General features: G+C 43.3%; 1 protein-coding gene across 1 annotated transcript in view; it reads right to left on the bottom strand.

Annotated features, from left to right (window-relative positions):
* TTN (titin) overlaps window positions 1-27,698 on the bottom strand; it is a 235,038-nt gene that overhangs the window by 172,541 nt on the left and 34,799 nt on the right. The window contains 24 exon segments of the mRNA XM_071434272.1: window positions 33-311; window positions 902-1,183; window positions 1,388-1,666; window positions 1,842-2,129; window positions 2,234-2,512; window positions 2,607-2,885; window positions 3,028-3,306; window positions 3,428-3,709; window positions 3,878-4,156; window positions 4,255-4,542; window positions 4,656-4,934; window positions 5,029-5,307; window positions 5,423-5,701; window positions 5,809-6,090; window positions 6,191-6,469; window positions 6,588-6,875; window positions 6,999-7,277; window positions 7,374-7,652; window positions 8,019-8,297; window positions 8,394-8,675; window positions 9,104-9,667; window positions 10,713-10,991; window positions 11,674-14,193; window positions 25,753-25,809. Coding sequence (XP_071290373.1) covers window positions 33-311; window positions 902-1,183; window positions 1,388-1,666; window positions 1,842-2,129; window positions 2,234-2,512; window positions 2,607-2,885; window positions 3,028-3,306; window positions 3,428-3,709; window positions 3,878-4,156; window positions 4,255-4,542; window positions 4,656-4,934; window positions 5,029-5,307; window positions 5,423-5,701; window positions 5,809-6,090; window positions 6,191-6,469; window positions 6,588-6,875; window positions 6,999-7,277; window positions 7,374-7,652; window positions 8,019-8,297; window positions 8,394-8,675; window positions 9,104-9,667; window positions 10,713-10,991; window positions 11,674-14,193; window positions 25,753-25,809 — 9,039 coding nt within the window.

Raw genomic sequence — 27,698 nt, 5'->3', positions numbered from 1 at the left:
CACTGCAGAAGACACATGTACCAGTACTTTACCTTTCAGCTTCACAGTGCAAATACAAGTGTCACTTCCTACATCGTTCTGTGCTTTGCAGTGATATTCACCAACATCTGCAGCTTCGACATTAAGAATGCGAACGCTCGTGTGGTAGTTTTTGGCTGTAACCTTGTACTTCTTACTACTGCGGATTTGTCTCCTGTCTTTGTACCAGGCAACATCAAATGGAGGTGTTCCTGAAATCTCACATTCCAGGCTAACCTCAGAGCCTCTGACAATGTCTACAGGAGAAGGCTTCCTGCTAAAGACAGGAGGTTCTAACAAGGGAAGAAAGGAACATTTAGAAAGTAGTCTGAAGCTCTTTGATCAACAAAGAGTCTACAGATACTAGCTTCTGGAAAACAGGACTGCTGAGAATAACTACAGAATGGGCAAGATGTCCCTCTTTTTCTGTGCACAATATGAAATGAGCTTGTACAAAAGTGAGCATTAAGAGCCCTTAACTCCCCTTTTGAAAAGGTAAACAGACCTTTGGCAGAGAGGGTACAGGTCTCATTTAGCTGGTAATAATCTCCCATACAGGGTGCAAAACTGACACTAGTCAGTTTGTGTCTGTTCTTTCTCTTTGTATTTCAGCATCTTGATATAGCAATTCCCACTACGAACTGTCTTGGATATTAAAATTATAGAACTGCAGAAAAACTAGCTTAGTACTCATCTGCATTAAGAACATCATCTCTCTTGTTTAGACACTGGCAGAGAAGATGTGGGGGCATCAAGAAACAAACATGACATGAAGAACAGGGCAGTCCTGAAATTAATTAATCTCATGTTCCTGTGTATTTCTAAGGGATACAGCCACCAGGGGAAAAATAAGGTGCAGCTGGAAAACAAGAGGACAGCTAACCTTTCACTGTGACTTTGGTGCTACAGCTGGCCTTGCCGGCAGGGTTGTGAGCTTCGCAGATGTAGTCACCGCTCTCATCAGTGCTGAGATGATTCATTTCAAGCACCACCACAGAGTCAATGAATGATGTCCGGAATTTTTCACTGGCAACAATTTCATGGTCGTTTCTGAACCACACTACTTTCATCTCTGGAGATCCACTTACTTTGCACTCAAGCCGGGCTGAGTCACCCTGCTTGACTACTTTTGTTGCCTCTAACTTCTTAGCAAACTTGGGGGGTTCTAAAAAACCAAAAAAAGTGGGGTCAGGAAGATCTGATCTAATACTGGAGAGAAAATGGTAAGAAAAGAGCCAAACAACAGTGGGTTGCAAACACAGGGTAGGGAATTCCCTTGGCAGTGTATCAAAGATCACCAAGGTGGGCTTGGAAAAAAGAAAGGAGAAGAAGGAGACAAAAAGATAACACAACAAGAAAGAGTGCACACCTGTTACCAACAGTGTTGTAGTGCAAGAGTCACTGCCAACATCGTTTGAAACATGGCAAGTGTAGTGCCCACTCCTAGAAGAATCCACTGAATAGAGGGTTAAGAACCCAGTTGAACCTTCAATCCCAATGAAACAAGTTGGACCAGATACAAGTTCTAAGTCTTCTTTGAACCACTTTATTGTAAAGGGTGGTGTTCCTTTCAGTGTGGCCTTAAACTCCACTGTGGAATCTGGTATGGCTTGTTGGCTTTCAGGTTTTACTAAGAAGCTTGGTGGCTCTGCAGTTTTTAAGAAAAAGACACAGTTACATCAGAAATGTCTAAGAATGAAGAAAATCAGTGAGGCAAGCATGGGGACCAAGTTTCCAGTGTTAATATTAAGATGTATAAGAGTGTTAGCATAAGATTTTCCCAGCATTTATCATAGATAAGAAGTAGTAAAAGAGTTTCAAACCTTTCACAGTCAGGACAGCACTGCAAGAATCGTTTCCAGCAACATTAGAGACACTGCATGTGTAATTTGCACTGTCTGCCAGCTCTAGGTTAGCAATCTCAAGTGACATAGTGTTCTCATGGCACAGGCTTCTATATTTTGCACTGTCAGTTATTTCTTTTCCATCCTTAAACCATTTTGCAACAATTGGGAGTGACCCAGAGACTTTACACTCCATTTGGATAGAAGATCCCAGAATGGTATCCTTTTTGGTTAGCTTTTTGATAAATACAGGAGGAATTGATTGATCTGCCCAACACAAAAAAAATAGTAAAAACACACCAGTTAACTTCTTGCTTATCTTTCACGGAGATTATTTTTCATTTCCTCCTTGACGGATTGGCAATACAAACCTAGTACAGTCAGAACAGCTTCACAGGTGCTACTTCCGAAGTCATTTTCAACCTTAAAACCGTATGTGCCACTATCCTCCTTTGATACAGGTTCAATCCTGAAACTGGCCACATTGTTTTCAAAGCTCATTGTGTAGTATCTACTGGGCAGGAGCTGTTTGCCGTCTTTGTACCATCTTATTCGGAGCTCTGGTGTCCCAGCCACAGTACACTCCAAAGTCACGGGGTCTTTTTCAGTGACTTTAAGTGATTTAGCCTTTTCTATGATCTGTGCAGGCTCTGAGGTATAAAGAGTATAAAAATTGCAGCAGTTAGCTACATAGGTAGGGAACTGACTTTCCAAGTACTCATCAAGGTTACGCCTTGTACACACCTTGTACAAAAAGCAAAGCAAAACACTTCTCCACGCCAGATTCGTTCTTTGCCTGACAGGTGTATCTCCCTCGGTGGCTGAGGTCAACATTAGTAAGCTTCAGTGTGGCTACCCTGTTCTCGAAGGTAATGTGGTGGTGCTCATCATCTTCTAGTATTTTCTCATCTTTTATCCATGACACAGATAGGGGTTGAGCACCTGCTACGACACACTGAAAGAATGCATCACCTTTCAAAATGCTAGTGACGTTCTCCAGCTTCTTGACGAAGGATGGTGGTTCTGTGGTGTGAGTTTTGTTTGTTGTTCAGAAGAGAAATCATGGAAAGGGAAGAGGAGAAAGAGAGATCATATAAAGTAATTCCACTTACTACACTTTAGCTGGGGCATATAATGTTTGAGGTGTGCTTCCTAGAGGACTGACCTTTTAAGCTGAGTCTTGTGCTGCAAGAACAGCTCCCACCTTCATTTGATATAATACACTGATATTCACCAACATCTGAGACGTCACAGTTAGTCACAGTAAGAGTAAATACTGATTCTTTGGTGGAGATGGTGTATTTCTTGCTGCTGAACATCTCCTTATTGTTCTTCAGCCACTTCACCTCAAATGGAGGGGTACCAGACACCTCACACTCTAGTGTGGCCTCTGAGCCCTTCACTACCTCGGTGGGACGCAGCTCCCGAACAAAGGTTGGAGGCTCTATAAAGAAGAATGAGGGGAAAGTAGATAATAACCTCAAATAGTTTTGAGGGGAGAAGAAGTATCTCCTACTTCCTCACCCCAGATATGTGACAGAGATGACAAGATGTTCAAAACCAACCTTTTACTTTCAGCTCGACGCTGCAGCTCTCGCTACCTGCATCATTGTGGGCTTCACAAACATAAATCCCACTATCTGCCACTCTGGCTTGAGTGACTCTCAAAGTGGCTAAACCATCTATGAAGGAGATGCCGTACTTAGCTTTGTCAGTCACTTCATTTCCATCCAGGTACCATGTAATGTGGATCTCTGGCGTGCCTACTACCTGGCACTCAAAAGTGGTGGACTGTCCTTCACGCAAAGCTACTACAGAAGTTGGCATCTGAATAAATCTGGGGGGCTCTAGAAGATGGACAGAGAAGTTGAGGCTTTATGATATCCAAGGTAGGAATAAAAAAATAAAAAAACCCCAAAATTAAAAAAAAAAAAGGCTAAAAGGCCTCCTCCCCTTCCCACCAAAACTACACATAAAAATCAGAACCAAAAAAATTAGAAGATTGGGTTGCACACCTTTTACAAACAGAGTTGCTTTGCAGGTTGCAGTCCCCACGTCATTGCTTATCTGACAAGTGTAGTTCCCAGAATCAGATGTCCTAGCTGAGAAGAGCTCCAGAACACTAGAAGTGTCATCCTTCCAGACAGATCGACTGGCTCCAGATAAGAGCTCCTGGCTGTCTTTAAACCACTTTATCTGCAGAGGAGTAGACCCTTTCACCAGCGCTTTGAACTGAACCCTAGCATTGGGCACAACCTCTTGAGACTGGGGTTTTTCCACAAAATATGGTGGCTCTATAACATGCAAAAAGGAAGAAAGGGGATTACTCTGAGATGGGGAAATCCAAAAGATGCATGAGAGACCTAACAGAAGACAAAGAAGGAACTCAAACCTTTTACTGTTAAGAACCCGCTGCATTGGCTGCTTCCTGCTTTATTTGTTGCTTCACAAGTGTAAGAGCCACTGTCTGTGCCTTCCAGTTTATTTATTTCCAGAAACGCAGTATTATCATGGAAAGAGTATTTATGCTTTTCACTTGTTGTTATTTCTTGGCCATCCTTATACCACTGAATACTTATAGGATGCGAACCAGACACTATGCACTCCAGGTGGACAAAAGACCCCTTAATGCTGTCCATTTTCTTGAGTTTTTTGGTGAATTTAGGTGGTATAATGAGATCTATCCAAGACAGAGTAAAAAGACAAAATATAAAAATTCAACAGCGATTGTGGCATGTCAGCTCAGGAGAAAATATTTGGTAAAAGCAATAATAAGAGAAAGCCCATACACACCTAGGACATTAATGCTGGCAGAACAGCTACTGCTCCCAACATCATTTTGAACCTCAAAAATGTATTCTCCACTATCTTTCTTATCTGCATAAAGCACCTTTAAGACTGAGACGGTATCTGTTACACTGATCTTATATTTTGGGCCCAATGTCAGTTCCTTGCCATCTTTGAACCATTTGGCTGTAATAGGTTTTGTTCCTGAAAATTTACACTGCAAGGTTGCTGGGTCTCCCTCAGTCACATCTATTGACACAGCCTTGTCCACAATTGTAGCAGGTTCTGTTGTAAACAAGGAGATAGAGTGTTAAGCACATCTGTAAAAATCACAAGGGAACTGTCCCAGATCATTGCAAGCCTTCAGGGTAAGACCAACCTTTGACAGTCAGCAGAGCAGAACACCTCTGAATTCCTGCCTCGTTTTTAGCCTGACAGAAATATTTCCCATCATGTTTCAGCTCAATAGATCTCACCATAAGAGTGGCAACATTGTTCACAAAGGTCATTTTGATATTGTTGTCTTCAATCACTTCATCATTGTCTTTCAACCAGGACACAGTGATGGGCAAGGAACCTTTAATAGCAGCCTGAAACACAACTGTTCCCCCTCGAAGGGAGCTAATGTTTTCTATCTTCTTCAAAAATTGTGGAGGCTCTGGCAGGAAGAAAGTGGTTATGTAAGTACAAGGCTGGTGTGTAACAAACAGTGTGGCATGGAAAACCACACTGAGATAAGAGCATGCTAGTGGTGTTCTGCACCTTGCACTAACCTTTCAGCGTGACCTCTGAACGGCAGAGGCAGCTCCCAACATCATTTGTTACTCTACACTGATACTCCCCAACATCAGAAGCATCAAACCTGAAAACATGGAGGCTAATCAAAGATTTCTCAATGTTTATTCTGTGCTTCTTACTGCTCCGCACGGGTTTATCATCTTTCACCCAGAACACTTCAAAGGGAGGCGTGCCAAGCACCTCACACTCCAAAACCACATCAGAATCCTTCAAGACTTCCATGGATTGAAACTCCTTGCTAAAATAAGGTGACTCTACAGTATGAAAAAGAAAGTGCAATTTGCATTAATCATACTTTTGAAGCCGGTACCACTGTACTGAGGCTAAAGATACAAACTCTGTGGCTGGATGTCACACACACCTTTGACTGTAACAACGCTACTGCAGATATCTTTTCCAGCATCATTTTTGGCTTCACAAATGTATTCCCCACTGTCTTCAGTATCAACCTCTGAAACACGGAGTATTGCCAAAGATTTTGTAAAAGATATCCTGTATTTGTCACTCTCTTTTAGCTCTCTATCATCCTTGAACCACGTGATTTTAATCTCAGGAGTACCAGTGACTTCACAGGTCAGTTCAGCATATCCACCTTTCTTTATGAGATGAGTCGGCTCTAGCTTTTCCTTAAAGGCAGCAGGTTCTGTGGATTTAAGAAGAGTGTTCAGAAGAAAGAACACAGGAAAGAGTGCTGCTGTGTTAATCCAGCAACTAGAATTTTAAATAAGAGTAAGAATGCAAACCTTTCACAAATAAGTTTGCACTGCATGATACTGAACCAGCTACATTGGAGACTTTGCAGGTGTATTTTCCAGAGTCAGTTGGTTTGACTGCATAAAGCTCCAAGTAACTTGCTAATGCTTCTGTCATAATGTAGCAGGCTCCTCCTGTCACCAGCTCAGTATCACCTTTAAACCATTTCACTGTCAGTGGTGTTGTGCCTTTAAACATTCCTTTGAAATGTACAGTTGATGCAGGCAATACATCTTGAGACTCTGGTTCTACAGTGAAGCTGGGTGGCTCTGGATTGCGTTGAAAGGAAAAAAATGCAATGCGTAAGAGAGGGCTTGTATTTTGGGAAAGAAAAGTATTATCACAAGATAAGCAAGATTCCAAGAAAAGTGAAACAAATTGCCAAACCTTTTATAAACAAAGTGCTACTGCTCTCTTTGCTACCAGCAGAGTTTGTGGCTCTGCAAATGTAGACCCCAGCATCATTTGCATCAAGGTGTTTTATTTCCAGAGATGCTGAGCCTTCTGCAAAGTGTACTGTATACTTGGCACTTGAAGTGATCTCAGTATCTTGCTTAAACCATGAGACAGTCATTGGAAGAGAGCCTGAAATTTTGCAGTCTAGGCGGCACGAGGCGCTAATGATGCTGTCAATATTCTTCAGTGGTTTAGTAAAGAAGGGAGGGACAGTGCGATCTGTTGAGAGTGAAAAAAATGACAGAAAGGAACACATGAGCAAAACAGGAGTGCTGTTCTGCTTCTGGCTTTGTTAGGCACAGAGCAGAGCAACAGGGCTCTCTGCAAAGAGGCAGTACCAACCTAGCACAGTGAAGCTGGTAGTACAAGAGCTGATGCCCACATCATTAGATATCTCAAAGGTGTATTCACCACTGTCCTGCATTTCAGCGGCATAAAACTTGAGTTGAGCAATGTTATTTTTGAAGCTGATCCTGTATTTTTTGCTGGCAGGGAGTGGCTTTCCATCTTTGAACCATTTGGTTTTCAGCTCTGGAGTGCCTGTGACAGTGTACTCCAAAATAGCTGGTTCCCCTGCTGTAACCTGGATCATTTCGGCTTTTTCAATTATTTTGGCAGGTTCTACAACAGAATTAAACAACTGGTGTTAAGGACAAAAGGAAATTTCTTCTTCTCTCAGGTGGCAGACTGCAGGGATCACAGCACTTCTCCACTGACCTTTCACTGCTAGTTCACCAAAGCAGGACTGACTTCCTGCATCATTCTCAGCCACGCAGGTGTATTTGCCACCAGAGCTCAGCTGGACTCCGGTAATTTGCAGTGTTGCTAGACCATGATCAAATGTCACTCTCACATTGTTATCATCTTTAATAATGTCTTTGCCTTTCATCCATGTCACAGAAATAGGCTCTGACCCTTTCACCACGGCCTGTAATGTAACACTATCTCCAGCCAGAGCTGTCACATTTTCGATTTTCTTAACAAATGATGGTGGTTCTAGTTCAAAGAAGAGACAAGAGAAAAATACTCATCTACTATTACATCATCACATAAAATATGCTACTTAATGATAGTTTTGTAAGACAGTATGTGCAGTACATGTTGCAATTCAGCCAAAGAGCAGGCAAGTTGGAGAAGTGCTTTCTCCAGCTGGGAGCTAATGGCCCATTAATCTCAATGTTCTTCAAATTCACAGGTTTGATGCCAGATAAGACTCAAGACACACACAGAATTTTAAGAATAGAAGATATTCTTTGTCCCCAGTCTCCCCAGCCTCCCACAAATCCAAAGAGAAGACATTTTATGAAATAAGAGGTTTTTGCCATTCCCTTCAGTAAATGGAGTTTTCTCTCTCCCACTGACCTTTCAAGATGTATGTGGCACTGCACATGCACTTCCCGACTTCATTAGCTATCACACACTCGTATTCACCGACATCTGCACTATTAAATGAAGACACCTCCAAAGAAATAACAGCCTTCTGAGAGGTCAACCTGTATTTTTTACTACTGCGAATCTGTTTCTTGTCTTTGTACCAGCTAATCTCAAAGGGTCCAGTGCCAGCAACCTCACACTGAAGAATGGGGTTTGTTCCCTTCACTAGCTCTGCAGGTTCAAGTGTTCGGATGAAAGATGGAGGCTCTATAAAAGTAGTAAGAAAGAATTAGTCAACCATGCCAAAAAAAAAAGGAAGGAAGGTTTTTCTCAAGAATGTGACTGGCAGCAACAAGGACAGACCTTTGACAACCACTTCGGTGGTGCAACTGTCACTTCCAACCTCGTTGACAGCTTCACATGAGTAGGTCCCAGTGTCATCAACTTTCATTTCCAAAATATCTAACACAGCCACAGAATTGACAAAGGACATCCTGTGTGTGTTACTTTCATGGATTTCCTTATTGTTCTTGAACCAAGTAACCTGGATTTCAGGAGACCCTTTGATTTTGCATTGAAGGCGTGCAGAGTCGCCTGGGGTCAGTAAATAAGATGGATCAACCTTCTTCACAAAGGATGGTGGTTCTGAAAATGGGAAGAGAGGGGAAGAGATGGTAAAAAGGGGGGAGGGGAAAAGGAAAGGGGGAAAAGGAAAGAAAGCTGAAATACAAAGCTTTGAAAGATTGCTTCCCAGAGCAAGAACAAAATACAGCTTCACAAGAGATCAGCATGATCTTTGCTGAGGTGCAGGGTCTGTGTCTTTGCTTTCCCTCTTCATCCATCTCTACCCCGCAGGCAGGAGAAATTCTTGATTTTCTCTGATGAAAGAAATAGTGAAGTAACACATGGTGCACTGTAAGGCAGCAGGGGAAAAGACTTTACAGGGAACAGACCAGGTAGCAGGTCTGAGAAGAATTCAGTGTAATTTCAGCCCAAAGAAGTCTTTTGCCTGTGAAAGAAGAAATGGGGAACCCAAGAAGACAAAAGGTAAAGGGGACATAGAACTATCTTACCTCTGACTGTGACGCTGGCAGAAGAGGAGCTGCTTCCTGCCTCATTTGAAGCAGTACACACATAGTGGCCTGAGTCCTTGAGCTTAGCCAGAGGAATCTCAAGTGAGGCTATTTTGTCTTCAAAGTAAATCTTATAATCTTTGCCTGGAGGGATTTTGTTTCCATCCTTTGTCCACCCTACAGTTACTTTCCTGTCTTCATCTACCTGACATTCAAGGCGTATTTTTTTATTAACTGCTGACTGTACTGACTGCAAATCTTTAATGAAGTGGGGCTTGTCTATAATGACCATTTCAGTCTGGCAAATATCAGCCCCAAACTTGTTGGAAGCTTTGCAAGTGTAAACCCCTCTGTCACTAGCAGTAAGAAGGGAAATTTCTAAAACATGTTTATTTTCCACTTTGGAGATCTTATGGTGGTCTGAAGGTGAAATAGTTGTTCCATCTTTCTGCCAGGTGATGTCGATGACTGGAGTGCCCGAAACAGTACACAGGAACTTGGCACTTTTGCCAACAAAAGTAGTAATAGGTTCAGGTCTGGTAAGAAACGTTGGTGGAAATGCCTCTGCAAAACAAAGGGGTTCAATGTTATCAAGAGGTGAGGAGTAGAGCCACATTTTCCAGAGATAGAGAGCAAGAGAGGCTAGCTTGTCACTGAACACTTAAGCAAAAGAAAATAGCAGTGAAGGAGATAAGAGGTGTTAAAGATGATAAATTTTGGCTTTTGGTTTTGTACTTCTTCAGTCTATGTATTGCTCCAGAGCTTGAAGGCATCTTGAATCTCTGGAGCAACGCACGAACTAAAGGAAAATAAACAAAAAGCCCTAAATTCCTCCCTCAAGACTGACATATTTGCTCACTGTTCTCTCAAGATGGGCAAGTTTGTATGCATTTCACTGTTCATGCACCTTTTTCTAGTCTCTAGCACCTAGCACGTAGCAAAGACCACATAAGGACTCCTCCCAGAAAGAGAAAAGTCAGAGTAAAAAAAGTCATCATAAAAGAAACCCCCAAAGGATAATGGCTTTTTGTTTCTTTCTTTAAAGAAAAAAACCCACTGTATAGCTCTCAATAGACAAAAAAAAATTTGCAAATTGAAACCCTTTAAACCTCCTTTTATTTAAGAAGATCTATTTCCCCAGTCACAGAGCTCCCCTTTGGCCACGGCACAAAGATGTTCAGGTATGCAGACCTGCATAACCTGCGTCGCAAGTATAGTTGCAGGATAAATCTAGGGTGCTAGGATAATCACACAGTGACTATTACACCAAGAAATCAGATTTAAAAGTGTTTCTTGTGAAATAAACCTTCTTCAAGAATGAATTCACAAAACAATCCCATGCTGTTTCTTCCTGCTCTCTTTCCCCCTTCTTCCTTTCCCTCTGAAGCTTTTTCACACTGATTCCCTTCATAGAGAAAGCCCCTAAAAGCAGCATTCTCAAAAGTTATTCCTTTTCTATGCTTGTGCCTGCCAAAATTAGGTATGGATTATATATTATGATGGCAACCAAGAGTCCTACCATAAACATATGCAAGTATAACAGTGAAGGCATTACAATACACCAAAGTATTTTATGGAAAAAGAGAAGAGTTTGAAGGTCTGTACTTACCAGTTACTGTTAAAACAGCTGTAGAGCTTACACTGCCATGCTGGTTGGAAGCCTTACAGCTATATTCCCCACAGTCAACAACTTGAGGCCTTGGGATCTCCAGTGTGGAGAGGTAGTTGGAGGTGCGAATGGAGTATTTGTCCCCATCATATATCTCTCGTCCGGCTTTGTACCACTGGAACTTGACATTGGGAGCCATCTCCACCTCACAGGTAAACTTGGCCACATGATTCACAGCCACTTCCAAGGGTTCAAGCCTTCTCCTCAGGATCGGTGCAACTGAAATTAGAAGCAGAGAGTAACTCAAAACCCTGCCTGCTGCCATTCTGAAATTAAGTGATTGACTGACTGAAAAAAAAAAAAAACCCAAAAAGGTGACATACTTGCAATTCACATAAAGTGACTGTAAAAGAAAAAATATCTGTAAGAAATGAAAGCAGTACTAAAAGCAGTACTAGACTCAGTGGACAGACAGTCTCACAGTGCATAATGACATCAGGAAACAGTGGTGATACTGGAAAAACAAAGTGAAATAGCAATGAACAATAGCAATAGGATATAAATTTATAGTAATCTGTTCTGGACTTGTGAGCAACTATGGTGTGAACGAGAAGTGCAATGACTCTAAGGAGTGAGAGAGGGTGCAGCAGTGAGAAAAATGGGAAGAGCAGGTCCACTTCTCAGCCAATAATAGGAGAAATGGTTGGGATTGAGATACGGCTTTGTCCTGAACATGCTAGTGCAATGAAACAAAAAAGTTCCTGACCAAAGACTGGGGTAATGGAAGTGAGAGGCCTTGCAATGTGGTAAAAGGAGACTATCAATCCAGAGAGAAATAGGGCCCTCTGATTAGTGGCATGATGGTATTAATACTGTATCTCTGTCCAAAGATATACATGGTAGGGGAGGTTCATTAGTAGAGCAGTGCATTAAAAAGATTATTTTATCCCCATAATCCAACCTCTTTTAACAACTGTGAGTTTTGCTGCTGTTGCTCTTTTTCCACCTTGATTCAGCGCCTCACAGGTGTACTCTCCTTGGTGAATCTCCCCGCACACTTTGCTTATTGCTAGTGTGTATGTGTCCTGATCTTGCAAACACTTGAATTTGTTGCCTGAAGAGACCAGTTTACCCTCAAAGTACCAGTTCACCTCTCTGGCGTTTGTTATGACAGACACCAGCCCGACACTCTCCTCTTCCTCCACAACAATGTCAACCAGTTTGCTGTGTATGATGGGATAACCTTCTTTGCCCAGCTCATCCTTTTGCTTTCCAGCTCTAGTTTCTAGACCCTCTCTGCCCTCTTCCTCACAGTTTTCTTCCCTTTTCTCTTTTCTTTTCAGTATCTCTGTAGGTGTCTCTGTAAGAACATCTGCAGAGGCTACATCAGCACCCACATCCTTGATTAGATCATGCTCAGCCTTGATTACTTGTGCAGACAAAAGGTGTTCCAGTTGTATTTCTGCCTCCATAGTCCTCTCAGCCTGCTGGGGCTCCAGCTCAAAGATTTCATCATAGGATTTTCCTGACAGAAGTGGACTGGCAGAGAATGGCAATGCTTTGGATTTTTCACCAGTCAGGGAACATTTATCTTCACAAAGAAAGGAATAGAAAACTTCCTTCAAGACTCTTTTCTGGTCAGCTGTCTGAATGTTCACTTCTCCCAAGGAGACTTGGATTTCTATGGGACTGCATCCTCCTGTGGTCACAACATATGTGCACAAGGTATGCGTATTGTCCTTGGTGATGTTTATTGCCTGTACTTTAACATCTTCCTTATCAGCCAACCATTCTGAAAACAAGAGGTTTTCCCCACTTACCACTGCAGTTTTCAGTGCATTTCTGATTTGAGACTTTATGTCTAAGCTGCAGCTCTTGGGAACCAGAGCAGTGAGCTCACTGTCTTTGTTGAGGACTTGGCTTGGCTGGAGCTCATGAGAGTACATTGTTTCATTGGATTGTCCTTCTGTCCTCTGCCACTGCTTAAGTGGCTTGGAAAGGTCAACATGTTCTTCCTCCATGGACAGGTTTTCTTCCAGCAGCAAGGGAAATCTCACAGCCTGTCCCTCATGTATTCTTGCAGCAAAATCTTCCTTTGCTGTTTCCAGGAAAGAAATGTTCTCCAGGGGGACAGCTTGGCCCCCAGTGGAAGCCAATTCAGAGAGAAATCTTGGTTCAGCCTTCAGCTCACCTTGTGCTATCTGAAAGCCCTCAAGGATCTGGATTTGGTCACCATTCATGACATGGCTCTCAGTGGTGCTGGACACCTGTAGAAGGGTTTGGGAAGCCTCTGTCTTCAGAGTAGCCAGTTGTTCTGCTGCCTTGGGGATGATTTCTTCTTTGGGCATGAGTATCTGTGCAGCTACAGTCCCAAGGCAGCCTGGCAGTTGTGTCTCCATCACTGCTGCAGGCACCACACCCTGAGAGCCAGCAGGGAGGGTTTCCAGAGGCTCTGCTGGAAGCCTGCTGCTCTCTTGTATTGTGGCTGCCTGGGTGAGCATCTCTTCAACACTCTGCGCTGCCAGACAGGTCGGTGGCAGGCCAGGCAAGATGTCCTCCCTGGGCAGCATGTACACTGACCGGCTCATCTGGAGCTGAAGGAGGGTTGAAGGCTCCCTCTTGGGCTCAAGACTAAATGCTTCTTCCATTGCAGAAAGCTCACCAGCCTCCTCGCAGAAAAGAGGGCTTTGCTCCTCTGCCACTGCCGAGTGCTGCAAGGCTGGGCTCTGGCTGCACCCAGCGCGCTCCTGGCACAGCACCAGGAGCTCAGCAGAGCATGTGGCCTCCCCCAGGGCACTCACAGCCCTGCACGTGTAGAGCCCAGAGTCCTCCTCCACGCAGTGCCACAGGGTCAGAGAGCCCGAGCCGTCAGGGCGCTGAGCAATGGAGCGACGGGCGTCGGAGAGGAGCCGCTCGCTCCCCTTGGACCACAGCACGTCGGGGCACGGCCTGCCCTCCACAGTGTACTCAAAGACTGCCGTGGAGCCCGGGGCACACAGCATGCTGCCCGGCTGCCTGGCAAAGCAGGGGGAGCCCGGCTGCCTCTGGCGCACGTGGAGCTGGGCGCTGCAGCTGGTCTCACCGTGAGCATTGCTGGCCACGCACAGATACTCACCCTCATCCTGCACTCCTGCGCATGGAAGGATGAGGCTGTGGTCACTGCCAGTAAATACTAACTTACAGTCCATGCATGGGGCTAGCTTCCTACCATTGAAAAACCATTGGATTTTGGGTGTGGGGCTGCCAGTAACAGTAACAGAGAGCCTAGCTACATCTCCCTGCCAAACTTCAACATCTGAGACCCGTTTGAGGAAAACAGGGGCTTTGCCCTCTTCCTCAATTTTCATCCTTGCTTTGCTGAAATAAACTGGTTTTTCAGGCTCAAATTCAAGTGTTTTCTCTCTATCAGGCAACTGAAGGCCGCTGCTGTAGCCTTCATTTCTTCCTTCCTCAGAAGAGGCAATAAGAGACCTAGTGATGTCTGTATGGAAAAAAATTGTTTAGTTTTACTGGAATATTTATGAGAACACTTGTAGATAGCAATACACAGTGTTAGGCCATCTATTTTTCTATAGCTAGAGGCTTTCTCAATACTATACAGCAGCTAGCAATGAACAGGAGGTCTGTGTGGTCTCCTTGCTGTCACACCTGCCAAAATGAGTAAGACATGCTGTGTTGTCAGGTTGCTTAAGAATTTCCTATCTTGATCAGGATGGGTGTGTCTTTAAACCTGACATCACAGTATGGGTTAGACATATCCCTCCTGGGTGCACTGTGCAAGTAACAATCAAGCAACATTGATGCATTTCACAGATATAATTAAAGCAGCATGTCTTAAACATATTTGTATGTACACCTATGCAAACAATACAGCAGAACAGTGCTAAGACCCTGATATAATTCCAAACACCAACAAAAAAAACCAGAATGCCACAATTAGGATTGAATCCTACCCCCCTCCACCAAACCAACCAACAAACCTGCAATCTTTTCAGCACACTAACCTTTCTTTTGATGCATTAGTTCATCTCTTTAAACTCTATCTTTTGTCTAGCACACCAAAAGATTACTTCTACCTTACCAGCTTTGTCCTGGTTTTGTCATTAGACCCTTAAGTTTACAGCATCATTATTACAAACATCACAAGTTTAAACCTTTGATTTAATATAATTGATTTAAATCTCTGCTTTTGAACTCCTCTCTGTCAAGATGTGGCATATTAAAACTCGCACAATGTCAGAGAAAAAGAGAACAGACTTTTAAGATTTTTTGTTTTCTTGCCTTTTTGAATTTATAGATCTATGCACTAGACAACTTTAGTTCCAACAGTTGTTTAAAATGAGAGGAAACAGAGGCAAGAACATCTCTGCAGATGTTTGACAACAGAAACATCAGTGAAATATGGAATTTCCAGGAATGGAAAAATTCATGAAAAGCATCATGCAAGGAAAACCTTTGGAAATCAAATACAGTTGTCCTCACTGAGTAAAATTTCCTCAGTAAAGGCCCAGAGTATTTGACTGATATGAGTTAAAAAAAAAGAATAAAAGTGTGAGCAGATTAATGTCTCTAGGCAGTGTAATTGAGAAGCTTCTCAATTACAGTGTCTTCAGTTTTAAAACTTATTGAGAGATAAGAATTTTTGCTGCACTCCAGCAACAAACATAAAAAAAGAACAAACTGTCACCCAATTCTTTCTCATTTGTTTTAGTAATTATTAGTCTCACCACAAATGCCATAATATAAATGACATAGCACAGTGATTATAGTGACATAGCATGCAATGATTAACTGCAGGGAGGAAATGCTTAAGTAAAAAAAAATCAGAGCAATCCTTCAGCATAACTTACCAACCTTGTTAAAACAGTAATAAATTGTGCAAATAAATTTGAGAATGGGTGGCAGAATTGGGACAATAAAATAAAAAAATTAAATATATAAAAATTGCAGAGTGAAACCCATGTTAGTACAGGAGAATGCTTTATACATAGGAGTGTGGCAAAAATTAATGCACTTTTGTGTGTTCCTGGATATTTATGAGAGAAGAACTATACAGATACTTCTTCATATTTTAGATGTGTTTGTAAAATGAATAAAGTACAAGAAGCAATGGAGATAAATAATTTCATATTTATTTCACAAATTAACCATACATGTTAACATTCAATATACATTGATGACAAATAAACATACTTAATTCTTTTTTTAAGATACTTGTTTTGTAGAAATGAAGACAACATTAAATCTGAAAATAAAATTGTGAGCTTTTTGATTCCTATGAAAACCACAAAATTTTTAAAAGAGATAGTCAAGCTATACCAGTTGTCCCATACTAAGTTCATTCAAACCTAGGATTACTCCAGATTTAATAGTTGTAGCTTAGGTGAACCAGGTGCTCCTGGCTAATGTACAAAACTTAAACCAAGACTTATAAATTTACATAAACCACAAACAACACTACATGGGTAGAGATAAAGATGCTTGGCCATATATTTCAGATATATAGTTCAGATATGAACTTGGACCTGTGTGGCTTATGGCTCAAAAAACAAGTTATGGGCCTCTTTCTTCTAAAAATATTCAGATTTACATGCAAAATAAACACACTTCACAATTGCGCAGGACCTAATCAAAGGGCCTCTGACCTCTTTGACTTTGGAACTTAAACACCCCTGACATCCCAGCTGACATAGAACATCAGACAATTCATGCCAACCTCCCTAAGGACCTCTGCTGTCTAATCAACCAGTTAGTGCTACACATCTACACAAGGAATGGATTGAGGACACATCATGGAGTAATTCATTCCCAGCACAACATTGAGTCAGACAGTCATGCTTCTCTTTCCTACCACCATGGCAGAAAGCACAATTAACTCTGCCTTTTAACATACAAATCTTAAATATTTATCGAGGGCTCATGACTGAGAAGACACTGAAGTGACACATTTGCATTAGCCTAAACACTTCAGTCATTTTGCCTGGGTACTGGGTTATTAGAACTTCCCACTCCTGATTTTAAATTTTTATCAGGCATCATGATTGGACAAAGTGAATCTTTTGAATGAAAATTAGTATCCCAGGTGAGCGATGGGATAGTATTAGAAGAGAACAGATTTTTTGAGACATGGTGGTCTCACTTTGAGGACACATCAAACTCAGAAATAAGAAATGGTATGAAGAAAACTGAACATACTATAGGAGTAGTTTTTATGCTTAAAGTCACTCTGCTTAAAACTTTTTGCAAGGCAACTGACAGCAATTTGTAACTAACTGGAAGAATCTCATTAACAGATAAATAAAGTAAAACCAATTTTTGCTTAGGGATCTTGAACTCAAGATCTCATCTTGACATATAGGTGACTGGAAAGTTGGTAAGTGCATTAGAAAGTAATTTAGGTTCTGAGGAACGTTAATTAATAGCTTTCCTCCATTTAACAGATTTTCTTAATCAATTTATCATTGTTTATGTAAGATAGATTTAATTCTGATTCAATTATGTCAGCTACTGCTGCTTCCTCATAAATATTAGCATTACTTTAAATATAAAAATATACATTCACATTGAGAACATTAATGCAAAAATCTCCTGTGCTGAGAAAATGCCACACATAACAACTGAATATATTCCCCTTATTTCTGGTCATCTCGATACAGAGCACACTTAACTGTTCTTAATAATAAAAAAAAAGGAGAGAAAGAAAAAAGGAATATATAGAGATCCAGTTCTAATGTGAGAAGAATACTGCATAAAAATATCTTATGGTTTTTACTACTATGCATTTTTTTACGAATGACACTGGAATACAGGGACAACCAAAATTATTTTAATGAATTTACAGTAATATAATTGATTCGTTATTAATACACTCCCTTTGTCCTTTAACTTCTAAAAATACAGTACAAAATATGCTTTCATGTTTATTACTTGGTAATAGAGAAGAAAATCCTGTTCAGTCTCTACAAGTGCAAAATTTTCATTTTTCTTCCCATTGCTCTGCTCTTTTCTTTGCAACAGCATAATTTCATTGACTTAAAAAAGGCATTTAATTCCATGAAAGAGGCCCATAGATGTAAGAATTTTGCAGTGATAGAAACCATAAACAGGATTTGAATCATGTTCTGACACAACATTTTGAGAAGGGGAAGTAACAATTTAAGGAGTTCTTTAACAGAACTATACCCAAACTAAACAGCAAACATAAGTTAGCGTTCCATACCTTTAGGTCACAAGAAAAAGGTGGTGTCTACATTTTCAGGTGATTTCTAGCCTACATAAAACAATAGTGATTGCACTGTTACAGACACATGGTATATATACATTATACCAAAAAATTAATCCTACGCAAATGAGTGTCAATTAAAATATCTTTACAAGAATGAACAAGGAGCGTAGAAGGAGTCTGAAATATCCCTCAGTGCAGAAAGTGTGCACAAAATCTATGCATGGATTAAATCTCACTTAAATTCGCCAAAGAAGGCAAACCTAAGTGAAATACAAATATGCCCACAAAGTGGTTTTCATCCTTAGAGAGATGAAAACAATGCCCCTAAAATGAGTGCTGCATTTTTACCTGCAGTGAAGAACAACATAAAAACACTTAGTATTTCAAGACAGACTCTGAAATAAATGATGGAAATTTAGTATAATGTTAACACAGCACAAGTCTCAGCAGTTCCTGCCCTGTTAGTAGCTATACATTTGTACTGCCCACTGTCACTCTGCACCAGGTTTTCAATGGTAAGACTGTGCAAGCCGTTCTGCTCTTCCTGTGCACAGTACCTATCCCCTTCCAACAACACCCCATCCTTGTACCAGTGGACACTGGGACAGGGGGAACCAGTCACAAGACACTGGAAGCACACTGAGGCACCTACAAATGTACTGTAGTCAGAAATAAGCCTCACAAATCTGGGAGGAGCTTCTGTGACCTGGAACTCAAAGCTGCAGCTCTCTGAGTCCTCTGCCCTAAACTCCACCCATTCCTCTTTGGATGGCTCTGCAAACACATCAAAATTAATGTTGACATGCTTCTCCCCTTCCACTTCCTGCTCTTGTTGAGTCACTGCAAGCAGTTGGATTGCTTTTTCTGAGTCATCTTTGTGCGGCTCAAACTCAAATTCCAGCTCTATTTCTGACTGATCACCTGGGCTCACAGTCGTACTCAAAAGCAAGTCACACTTCTGGGACCTGTGTGGCTCACAGCCTGTGACTGTCTCACTGCTCACTGCATTTGCTTCCTGCTGAGCCATGACCATAAGGGAGCCTTTGCAAGTTGCTTCTCCCAGCCTATTAGTTGCCTGACAGCGATACAAGCCACTATCAGAAGGTCCTACATTTTTGACCTTCAGACTGTGAAGTCCCTCCTTCTGACTCACAACATACTTCCCTGTGCCAGGTGTCGCACATGTGTCACCTCTGAACCACTGAACTACTGGGACAGGAGTACCTGTTACAACGCACTCAAAAACTGCATCCAAGCCTTCTGTCACCTTGATATCTGTAATGGGCACAGCAAAGCGTGGAGGCATTTCAGTTACTTGGAAATCAATTTTTACATCCTCATTCTCCCCTGCTGCCAAGCTTGCAGCTTGCTCTAACAAGGCAAGTGGAAGTACATCTAGGGAAACCACCATGCTCTTCTTGTCTGGGCTAAACTCAGGACTGGTTATGATTTTGACCTGCTTCTCAAACTCTTTCACTTCATTTTCATCCAGCTCCACTTCCAAGAGGATTTCCTGTGGTGAAGGGGACCTCGAAGATGTGCTTTGCTCCATGTCAAAGTGTATAACATGCTGGTGGGTGACAGGGGGTGGCAGCGCCAGTGACCGTCCATCTTCAGGCAAAACCTCCACCTCTGCAATACTTTTAGCTTCCCCGACAATGTTCACTGCATGGCACAGATACTGTCCTTCATCAGCTTTCTGGACATTAGTAATTTCCAGAATATATTTGTCCCCGTCCTTCTCTATTTGCACTCTCTCATCCAGCTCTAGCAGAGACTTATTATGATACCACTTCACTCCTGGCTTGGGCACACCCACCACCTCAGCCACAAACATCAGTGTGCTGCCCTCATACAACCTCCTTCCGCTCAATGCCTTCAGGAATGCTGGTGGCATGTCCCTGCCTGATGGCTCCAGGGCTTCACAGGGGGTCATAAACCCATTTGACTGGGGCTGGTCTGGAGGCTGATGCCTCCTCTCACACAGGGGGAGCATGGTCAGGGCATCCATATACTCCCCAGTGGGTGTCCGGTAGCGCTCCGGTGGAGTGCTGTCCCCCGATGCAGAGTAGGGTCCCTCAAAGGGTGTGAAATACTGCTCTGAGGGTGTGTTGCATTTTGAACTGCCGAAAGGTGAGGGGTAGTGCTCAGGGGCCATGCTATACACCGAGCCCTCGGACGGTGTGGAGTAGCGCTCGGGCGGCGTGCTGTACCCTGAGCCCTCGGAGGGTGTGGAGTAGCGCTCGGGTGTGCTGAGCGGCGTGTGGTAGGATGCTGATGAAGCAGTTTCAAAGATATCCACGGAGGATGGAGGTGTGTAGAAGCGGTCTGAATCAGGTGACTCCTCTCTGCTCCCACTCTCCAGCTCTATAGACATTTCTGACTCAGGAGAGAAGGGCCGGGCAAATTCCTGATGGTTATTGTAATAATCATAAACCGTGCTGAAGGTAACCTCCTCCACTTCCAGTGAAGTTATAGTTTCTTGCTGCTCCTTCTGAACTGTGCCTTTGAGAGTTGGAGTTTCATATATCCCAGTGGATCTTAAATAATTGGCCAGGGACAAATCAGGCTCCAGCTCTGAGATTTGAGCAGCACTGGGCTCTGGACCTGCAGAAGTATCCTCCCACATTTCTTCTCCATTATTCTCAGAGGCTTCCTCAGTGGGAGTCCTCTTTTTGTCCCAAGACTCCTTCCTTTGCTCCTTCTGTGCCACAGGATCATCCATTACTAACCCAAGGATGAGTTTCCCCAAAGAGAAGCCCTTGGTTGTGTTTGGTTCCTGCTGGATGTCTCTGAGCATCTCCTCAGAGGAATCTGTGCTTTCCATCTCACAGCTGAAGCTGCTCCTTCCTGGCTCAAAGAACTTTTCTGTCTCAGAACCACCATCTTCCTCAGCCTCATGCCCAGCCTGGAGTTTCTTTTCATGTGCAGCTTTTTTCAAGTCCATAATGAAGCTGTCACTCTGGGAGTCTGTGGTCTCCAGCCGTTCCCCACTCTCCCACACATGTGTTTCCTCAACTCCTCTTTGGAAACTTGGTGTGGGCTCCACTAGGAATTCATTAACTTTTTCTGAGTCCTCTCCACAGACACTCATCTTTGAATCCTGAACTTCTTCAGCAGAATGTCTCTCCTCAGCAGATACCATGACACTGCCAAGGTCCCCATTAGGAGTTTGCAAATCAGCTGTTGTGATTTCTCTTTGCTCTTCCTCTTCCTGGGCATCAACCTCCTCCTGCTGCATCCTGTAGCTCTGACGCAGCTCCTCACTCAGAGACATCTCTCCTTCAAGCACATCACCTTGGTGCACGGGGGAGATGATCCCAGTGATGACCTCCACACTTTCCAGTGCTGTGGGGGTTTGTGCCTGTTCTGTGTGCACAGTCTCTGCAGCTGGGAAAGGCTCTGCAAACTTCTTCAGATCAAATATGATCTCAGTGTCAGGCTCAGAGGGCAACAGCTGCTCTCTGAAATGCACCTCTTCCACTTCTTCAGCTTTCTCAGTAAAAACCTGACCTGACTTTTCTATGCGAGGAGGAGTGGGGATTAGATTCAAAGAAGGGCTGTATGCATCAGACTCAATTTCTTTGAGCATTTGCCTGTCACTTTGTATTTTCCAATGTGTGCCATCACCATCATCAATTACTTCTTCTTTAGAAAGATTATCATCAGCTTTAATGCTCTGTTCAATACCAACTGATTTTTCCTGCTCCTTTTCCTGTTCCTCCTGCTGCTCTCCTGCATAGAATTCATAAAAGCCAAACTCCTCCTTTGTGGGGGTGCTTGCAATGTGGTCCTGCAGGTGGGGCACACTTGGCTCTTCCACAAGAGGCACATCAGGAGTCACTGCCTCCCTGGCAGGGGCATCACACTCTGTGCAGACATCACTTCTGTCTTGCACCACAGGCGATACAGGAATGAAAAATTGTGAAACCTTACACTCCCTTGCCAAAGCAGACTGCTCAGGGGCATGTGCTTGCCCTTGCACTTCCACAAATGATGAATCCTTGCACTCCCCTGCTAGAGCAGATTGCTCAAAGACATGTGTTTGTTCTTGCACTTCCATAAATGAGAAATCCTTACCTTCTTTTGCCAGAGCAGACTGCTCAAAGGCATCTATTTGTTCTGGCACTTCCATAAATGATAAATCCTTCCCCTTCCCTGCCAGAGCAGACTGCTCAGGAGCATGTATTTGCCCTTGCACTTCCATAAGTGATAAATCCTTACACTCCCCTGCCAGAGCAGACTGCTCAGGAGCATGTATTTGTTCTTGCACTTCCATAAGCGATAAATCCTTACACTCCCCTGCCAGAGCAGACTGCTCAGTAGCATGTATTTGCCCTTGTACTTCCATAAGTGATAAATCCTTACACTCCCCTGCCAGAGCAGACTGCTCAGGAGCATGTGTTTGCCCTTGCACTTCCATAAATGGTGACTTCAAGATGTCCCAGGACAGAGTATCTGTATGTGGTGGCACCTTGCTTCCTTCAGGCTCCAGTTCCTCAGAAAAGTGACCTGAGTCCTTGGCTACTAATTCACATCCCTCCCTAGATATAGTAGGGTGCAATTCAGTGGTATCAATTCCAAAGCTGTGTTCCTCAGAGACAGCTTTTCCCCTGTTCTGCCTCATCTCAGAAATACCATCTGTATAACTCACCCTTTCTTCTGTATTGCCCATTTCTTGCCTTGCATAAACTTCTGTGATATCCAGCACCATTTTTCCCTCCATCTCACTTTCCCCAATGTGAGGTGTTTCCTCACAATCTTCCAACTGGTCACCAGGAGGTGGAGACAACCTCAGGGACCAGGGTAGGTGGGCTTCCTCCTCCTTGGGGCATGCAATTTTTTCCTCTTCATCCCTACCAAGTATGCTGAGGTCTTGCATGTGCAGAACATGGTCCATGGCAGGCAGTTCCTCAGTGCCTTCACCCTTGCTATACAGCTTGGGTGCCCTGGGCTGCACTGTCAGCTCAGAGGCAGTCTGTGCTGTTCCAGCCACATTTGTGGCCACACAACAATATCGCCCAGCGTCTGTGACAGAGACCTCTTGAAGGTGTAAGCGGTACACGCCATTCTTGCCCTCTTCAAATCTCAGTCTCTCACTGACAGAGAGGCTCTGGCCATTCAAGGACCAGCTCACAACAGGTGGGGGCTGCCCAGACACAGCACACTCCAACACCACTTCCTCTCCTTCACAGCAATGAGTATGTGCTGGGGCTTCCGTCACAATTTGGGGTGGTTCGTTTCCCATATCAAATGAAAACTTAAATTTGTGCTTCATGGTGGAAGCAGCCTGCTCTGGAGGGAGTCGTGGGACCTCTCTTGTCTCTGTGTCTTGCTCTGGAGTTGGAGTGGGGGCAGTGATTTTGATTTCCACAGGCAGCGACAGCAAGCCTGAGTCTGGAACTGCACTTGGCAGTCCCTTCTCTGCTGCAAAGACCACACCAATTTCTTCCTCCTCCTCCGTCATTTTCTTCTCCTCTTCCTTCTTCTCTTTCTCCCTTTTATCCTCCTTCACCTCTTTTTTCTCCTCCACTTTCATCTCCTCCTTTTCCTTCTTTGCATACTGATAGGCTGGCATTCGCCGCCTCACACGGAGTCCAGCAGAGGTGCTGACTGTGCCCAGGGGGTTGAAGATCACGCAGGTGACAGTGCCACCATGCTGTGGGAGCACAGATGGGAAGGTCAGTGTGGAGCAGCACCCTGTGGTGTGGACAGCAGTGCCCTGGATGCGCCCCACGGGCTTGTCATTGTTGTACCAAGTGATGGTGGGCTGTGGGCGGCCATGGAAGAGGCAGGAGAAAGCGCATCTTTGTCCCTCAACAGCTTCCTGGGGCTTGATCTCCTGTACAAAGAGGGGTGGGCAGGGCTCCAGGAGCCCACCTTGCACCTGCCATCTCTCCCCCAGGTCCTTGGACCTGGAGTATTGCTTCACTACCTGCACTGTGAGGGGCTTTGAGCCAACCATTTTGGCAGCCACCTTACGTGGGCTGGGCTGCTCAGGAGGTGCCTCCTGAGGCGTAGACATGAGGAATTCCTGCTTCTTTTGCAGTGCTGCCCTCTTTGCTTCCCGCAGCCTCTGCAGCTTCCAGCGGGTCTCCTCATCCAGCAGCTCCTCAGCATTAGCCACTGTGGCCCTGTGCTCCCTACCGTGCGCCAGCCCTGGGCGGCACGGCCTCCCGATCGGCAGGCTCTGGAAACGGATGGTTCGTACCTTGCCCCGGGCTGGTGAGAGGTGCCCAGGCTCAGCCTCCTGCCCCTTGTCGAAGGGGGAGCCGGTGCAGCGCAGCACCACCCGCAGCCGCTCCTCCCGCCGCTGCTGCAGCAGGCACCCCCAGCTCGGCCGCATCCACTCCGCACTCCCGGCCGGAGCTGGGCCCCGCCGCTCGCCCCTGCGGGACACCAGCAGGGAGGCGGTGGACTCGGCTGAGCCCTCAGTGTTAATGGCAAATACCCTGTAGCTGCCAGCGTCGTGCTCCCGCACATCCCGCAGCTCCAGGCTGGCGCAGTGCGTGTGCTCCGTGCTCTCGGTGCGAATCACCTTGCGGCAGTCCTGGAGCACGGCCCGGTTGTTGTGGAACCAGGCCATGTGCGGGGCCGGGCACGCCACCAGCTTGCACCGGAACAACGCGGGGTCCCCCTCCAGGACAGACCTACACTTCAGTCCCTGTGTGAAGATGGGTTTACGGTTCTGGGGGCAAGCCAGCACCGCCGCTGTGCCGTGTCCCTCGAAGTCCACGCTGCGCTGTTCTGCAAGAGAAGGAGACCGAGTTACAGCATGTCACGCTCTGCCTACCACCTGGTTGTAAAAAAGTAGCAATATATTGAAATAAAAAATGGGCATGCAACAGATTTCATCACACACCCAGGAAAAAAAAGTAATTCACTCACCATATTTGTTCGAATAAACGCAACGCCTTGCTCTGTTTTAAAGATTGACACGAAAATCGTTCGTTGTCTGTTCTTTCTTCAGACTGGAAATTTCTTCTTGAACAAGCAAAAAAAGAATTTCAAAATAACATGTTCTTCTGCGTATATGTTTTTGTTGCCTGGAAAAGCTGTGTGTCTTTGGGTGGCAAAGAAGAAAATCTTACCTGACTTGCAGACAGTAGAATAAACGCCCTTTCTGACCCCTCTGTTTGTAGGTATGTTCAAACAATTGAAAAAAATAGTTTGAAATATATTTTTTTAAAAGTAAGTGACATGAAATGAGAAGGCGTTTATTCGAACTAATACAGCCACTAACTCCACAGTGTTATGCACGGGGGGAAAAGCAAGCAACATGAACCACGTATGCTATCTGCAAGCCAGGGTAAGAGATGTATAATGATGAATTAATGTATGTAAAAAAAAGTGCGAGGAATCAATGGGAATGTGTAGCTTTCACATAACCTAAACAACAAATACTCTCTAGTATACTTCATCTATCCATCCAATAGTGTCCATTGAACCTATTAATGTTAGGCTGCTAACTTGTTTAAAAGTAATACAATTAAGATTTGTATAACTTCCTTCTGAAGTAAACTATTCCATGCATTCAAAAGGAAATTGAACATATATGAGCTCTATGAACAGCTGCAAAGCATGAAGTAAAAGTTAAAAATATGGCTGCACAATTATAGATTTGAAGTTTTAAACATATTTTAAAACTTAAATAACCTTATAATGCAGGTAACCCTTTGCATATCAAAACAAACATGCAACATGTTCCAATATGCTTTAAAGTGTGTCTTTCCCCATCAGACACTTCATGGAAGCTGATAAAACCTTTCCACATTACTAATAACTGGTAATAATTATTTTCATTGGTTATTGTACCTTTCACTTCCATTTCAACCTCTTCCTCTAGCTTCTCATGAACAATTTTTTCAGGAGCTAGAATAAAAAAGACAATTATTTTTGAGCTATAATTGTTAAACGTGCCGATCAACACTTTATATAGTAAAAATGTCCAATCTGTTTTGCAAATAGACATAAATCCACATGTACACACACACACATAAATGCATGCCAGACAATTCAAACACTTGATCAATTTTGAGAATAAAGTAATCAAATATTTTCAAACTTGTTTGCAATGTACATTTTTCTCTAAGATTTGCTTTCTTTTTGCAGGGTGGGGGAATGTTTCTAAAACAACATGCCTTTATCATGCCGTAAATCCCTGAAGAAAACATTCAACAATCCACAGACTAATGAGATACTTCTCGTTCCTTATCATCTCCTAGGGAATGAATGTAGTGGAATGCAGTTATGATGCTATGCATGAGGAATTGATACTCGGAAGGAACATGCAGTTGCCAACCTGTCACTTTCAGATGGGTGCTGCACTCGGCTTGTCCTGAAGGGTTAACTATTCTGCACTTGTATACACCCTCGTGGTCCTGACCAACTTTCAACAATCTTAAACTGCACAGTGGCCCATCGTGTTTTAGGGAACACAGTGCAGACTCCTCAACTATTAGCTGATTGCACAGCCAGACTACGCAAGGTGTAGGCACACCTTTCATTATGCAAAAGAGAAACACATCATCTCCTTCTTTTACAGTGGTTTCTGAAGGCAGAGTTTCAAGAAACTCTGGTGCTTTGGCGTCAGTTTCTGCGATGTCTTCACATGGCACAACATCAGGATAGTATACTCTATTTCTTTGCTTCTCAGTTTCATGCGGTCTTTGGGATGTAGATATAAACAAGCTTGAGGTTTTCTTTGGAGATTCTTGCTTAACTTCAGATGCTTTAAACTGACAATCTTTGGCTGCTTTAAAGCTTTTAGAATCTGATTCAAGAGTAATTTTTGTTACTGCTTTGGCTTGTGCTTCTTTTGCTAGGTAAGAATAAAGTTAGGAAAAGTATTAGTTCAGATGTTTTGCAGGAATAAAAAACATCCTTATACTTACGGGGAGAAAACCCAGTAGTTAGTATTGATAGAATATGCTGTATATTAGTGCTAAAACAGTGCTATTAAACATGAGTGTTGGCACATTTAAGAGCTCTATTCCTGTTGGGCTAATTCTAGGTACCAGTTAAGCCTGTGGGTCTTTCCCAGAGTGACTAAAAAAAAGCACATCTTTGCTTCTAATCTAGAACCTTAATTTGGAAAGTAGCAGCAGAAGATTATGTAAAATGCTTTTGGCAGCTCTATAGTGAAGAAAGAAGTTTCAGTAATTAAGAGCCAGATCAACAGGGTCAATGCCCTTTTCATTATTCATCTTAGTTTTCTGGTCTTGATTCCTTTGAACTCATCAGAAATACTATCACCTTGTATTGTGGTAACAATACACTTTTGGGTCTTCTCTAGTGGTAACACTACTAACATTTTAATACATGGATGTCAGGAAGACGTAGAAGGAGTTTAAGCAAAAAGTAAACACAATATATTAGGAAGAGTGAAAAGTAGAAGACAGTTCAGTATTGCAGTAATACAATACTTCCACCCATTAATCCTTTCAAGTACATTAACTTATATTGCAAACTTTGGAATTGGAATCTTGGATTTGTTGGAAACATGCTGGGGTTAGAAATGACCTGGTATCTAATTCAAAATTGCATCTGGCATTCTTTTCTTCCTTGAACTCCTGCTTCAGGAATTAACAAAATATAAAAATTCCTACAAGCTTGTTTTTCTTTACATCTCACTGCATATAATGAAGGATATGAGGAATAAAAAGCTTGAGACATCTGTGACTTTATGGGAAGAGGCACAAAGTTACAGTACCAACTTCCCAGTACTGCACATGTTACTTATGAATAGAGCTGTAAATGTG

Source organism: Agelaius tricolor, unplaced genomic scaffold (assembly GCF_023055355.1).
Source record: "Agelaius tricolor isolate 1412-34295 unplaced genomic scaffold, bAgeTri1.0.p SCAF_10, whole genome shotgun sequence".
Lineage (NCBI taxonomy): Eukaryota > Metazoa > Chordata > Aves > Passeriformes > Icteridae > Agelaius > Agelaius tricolor.
The sequence above is the reverse complement of the archived record's forward strand: the minus strand, read 5'-3'. Positions and strand labels throughout refer to the sequence as shown.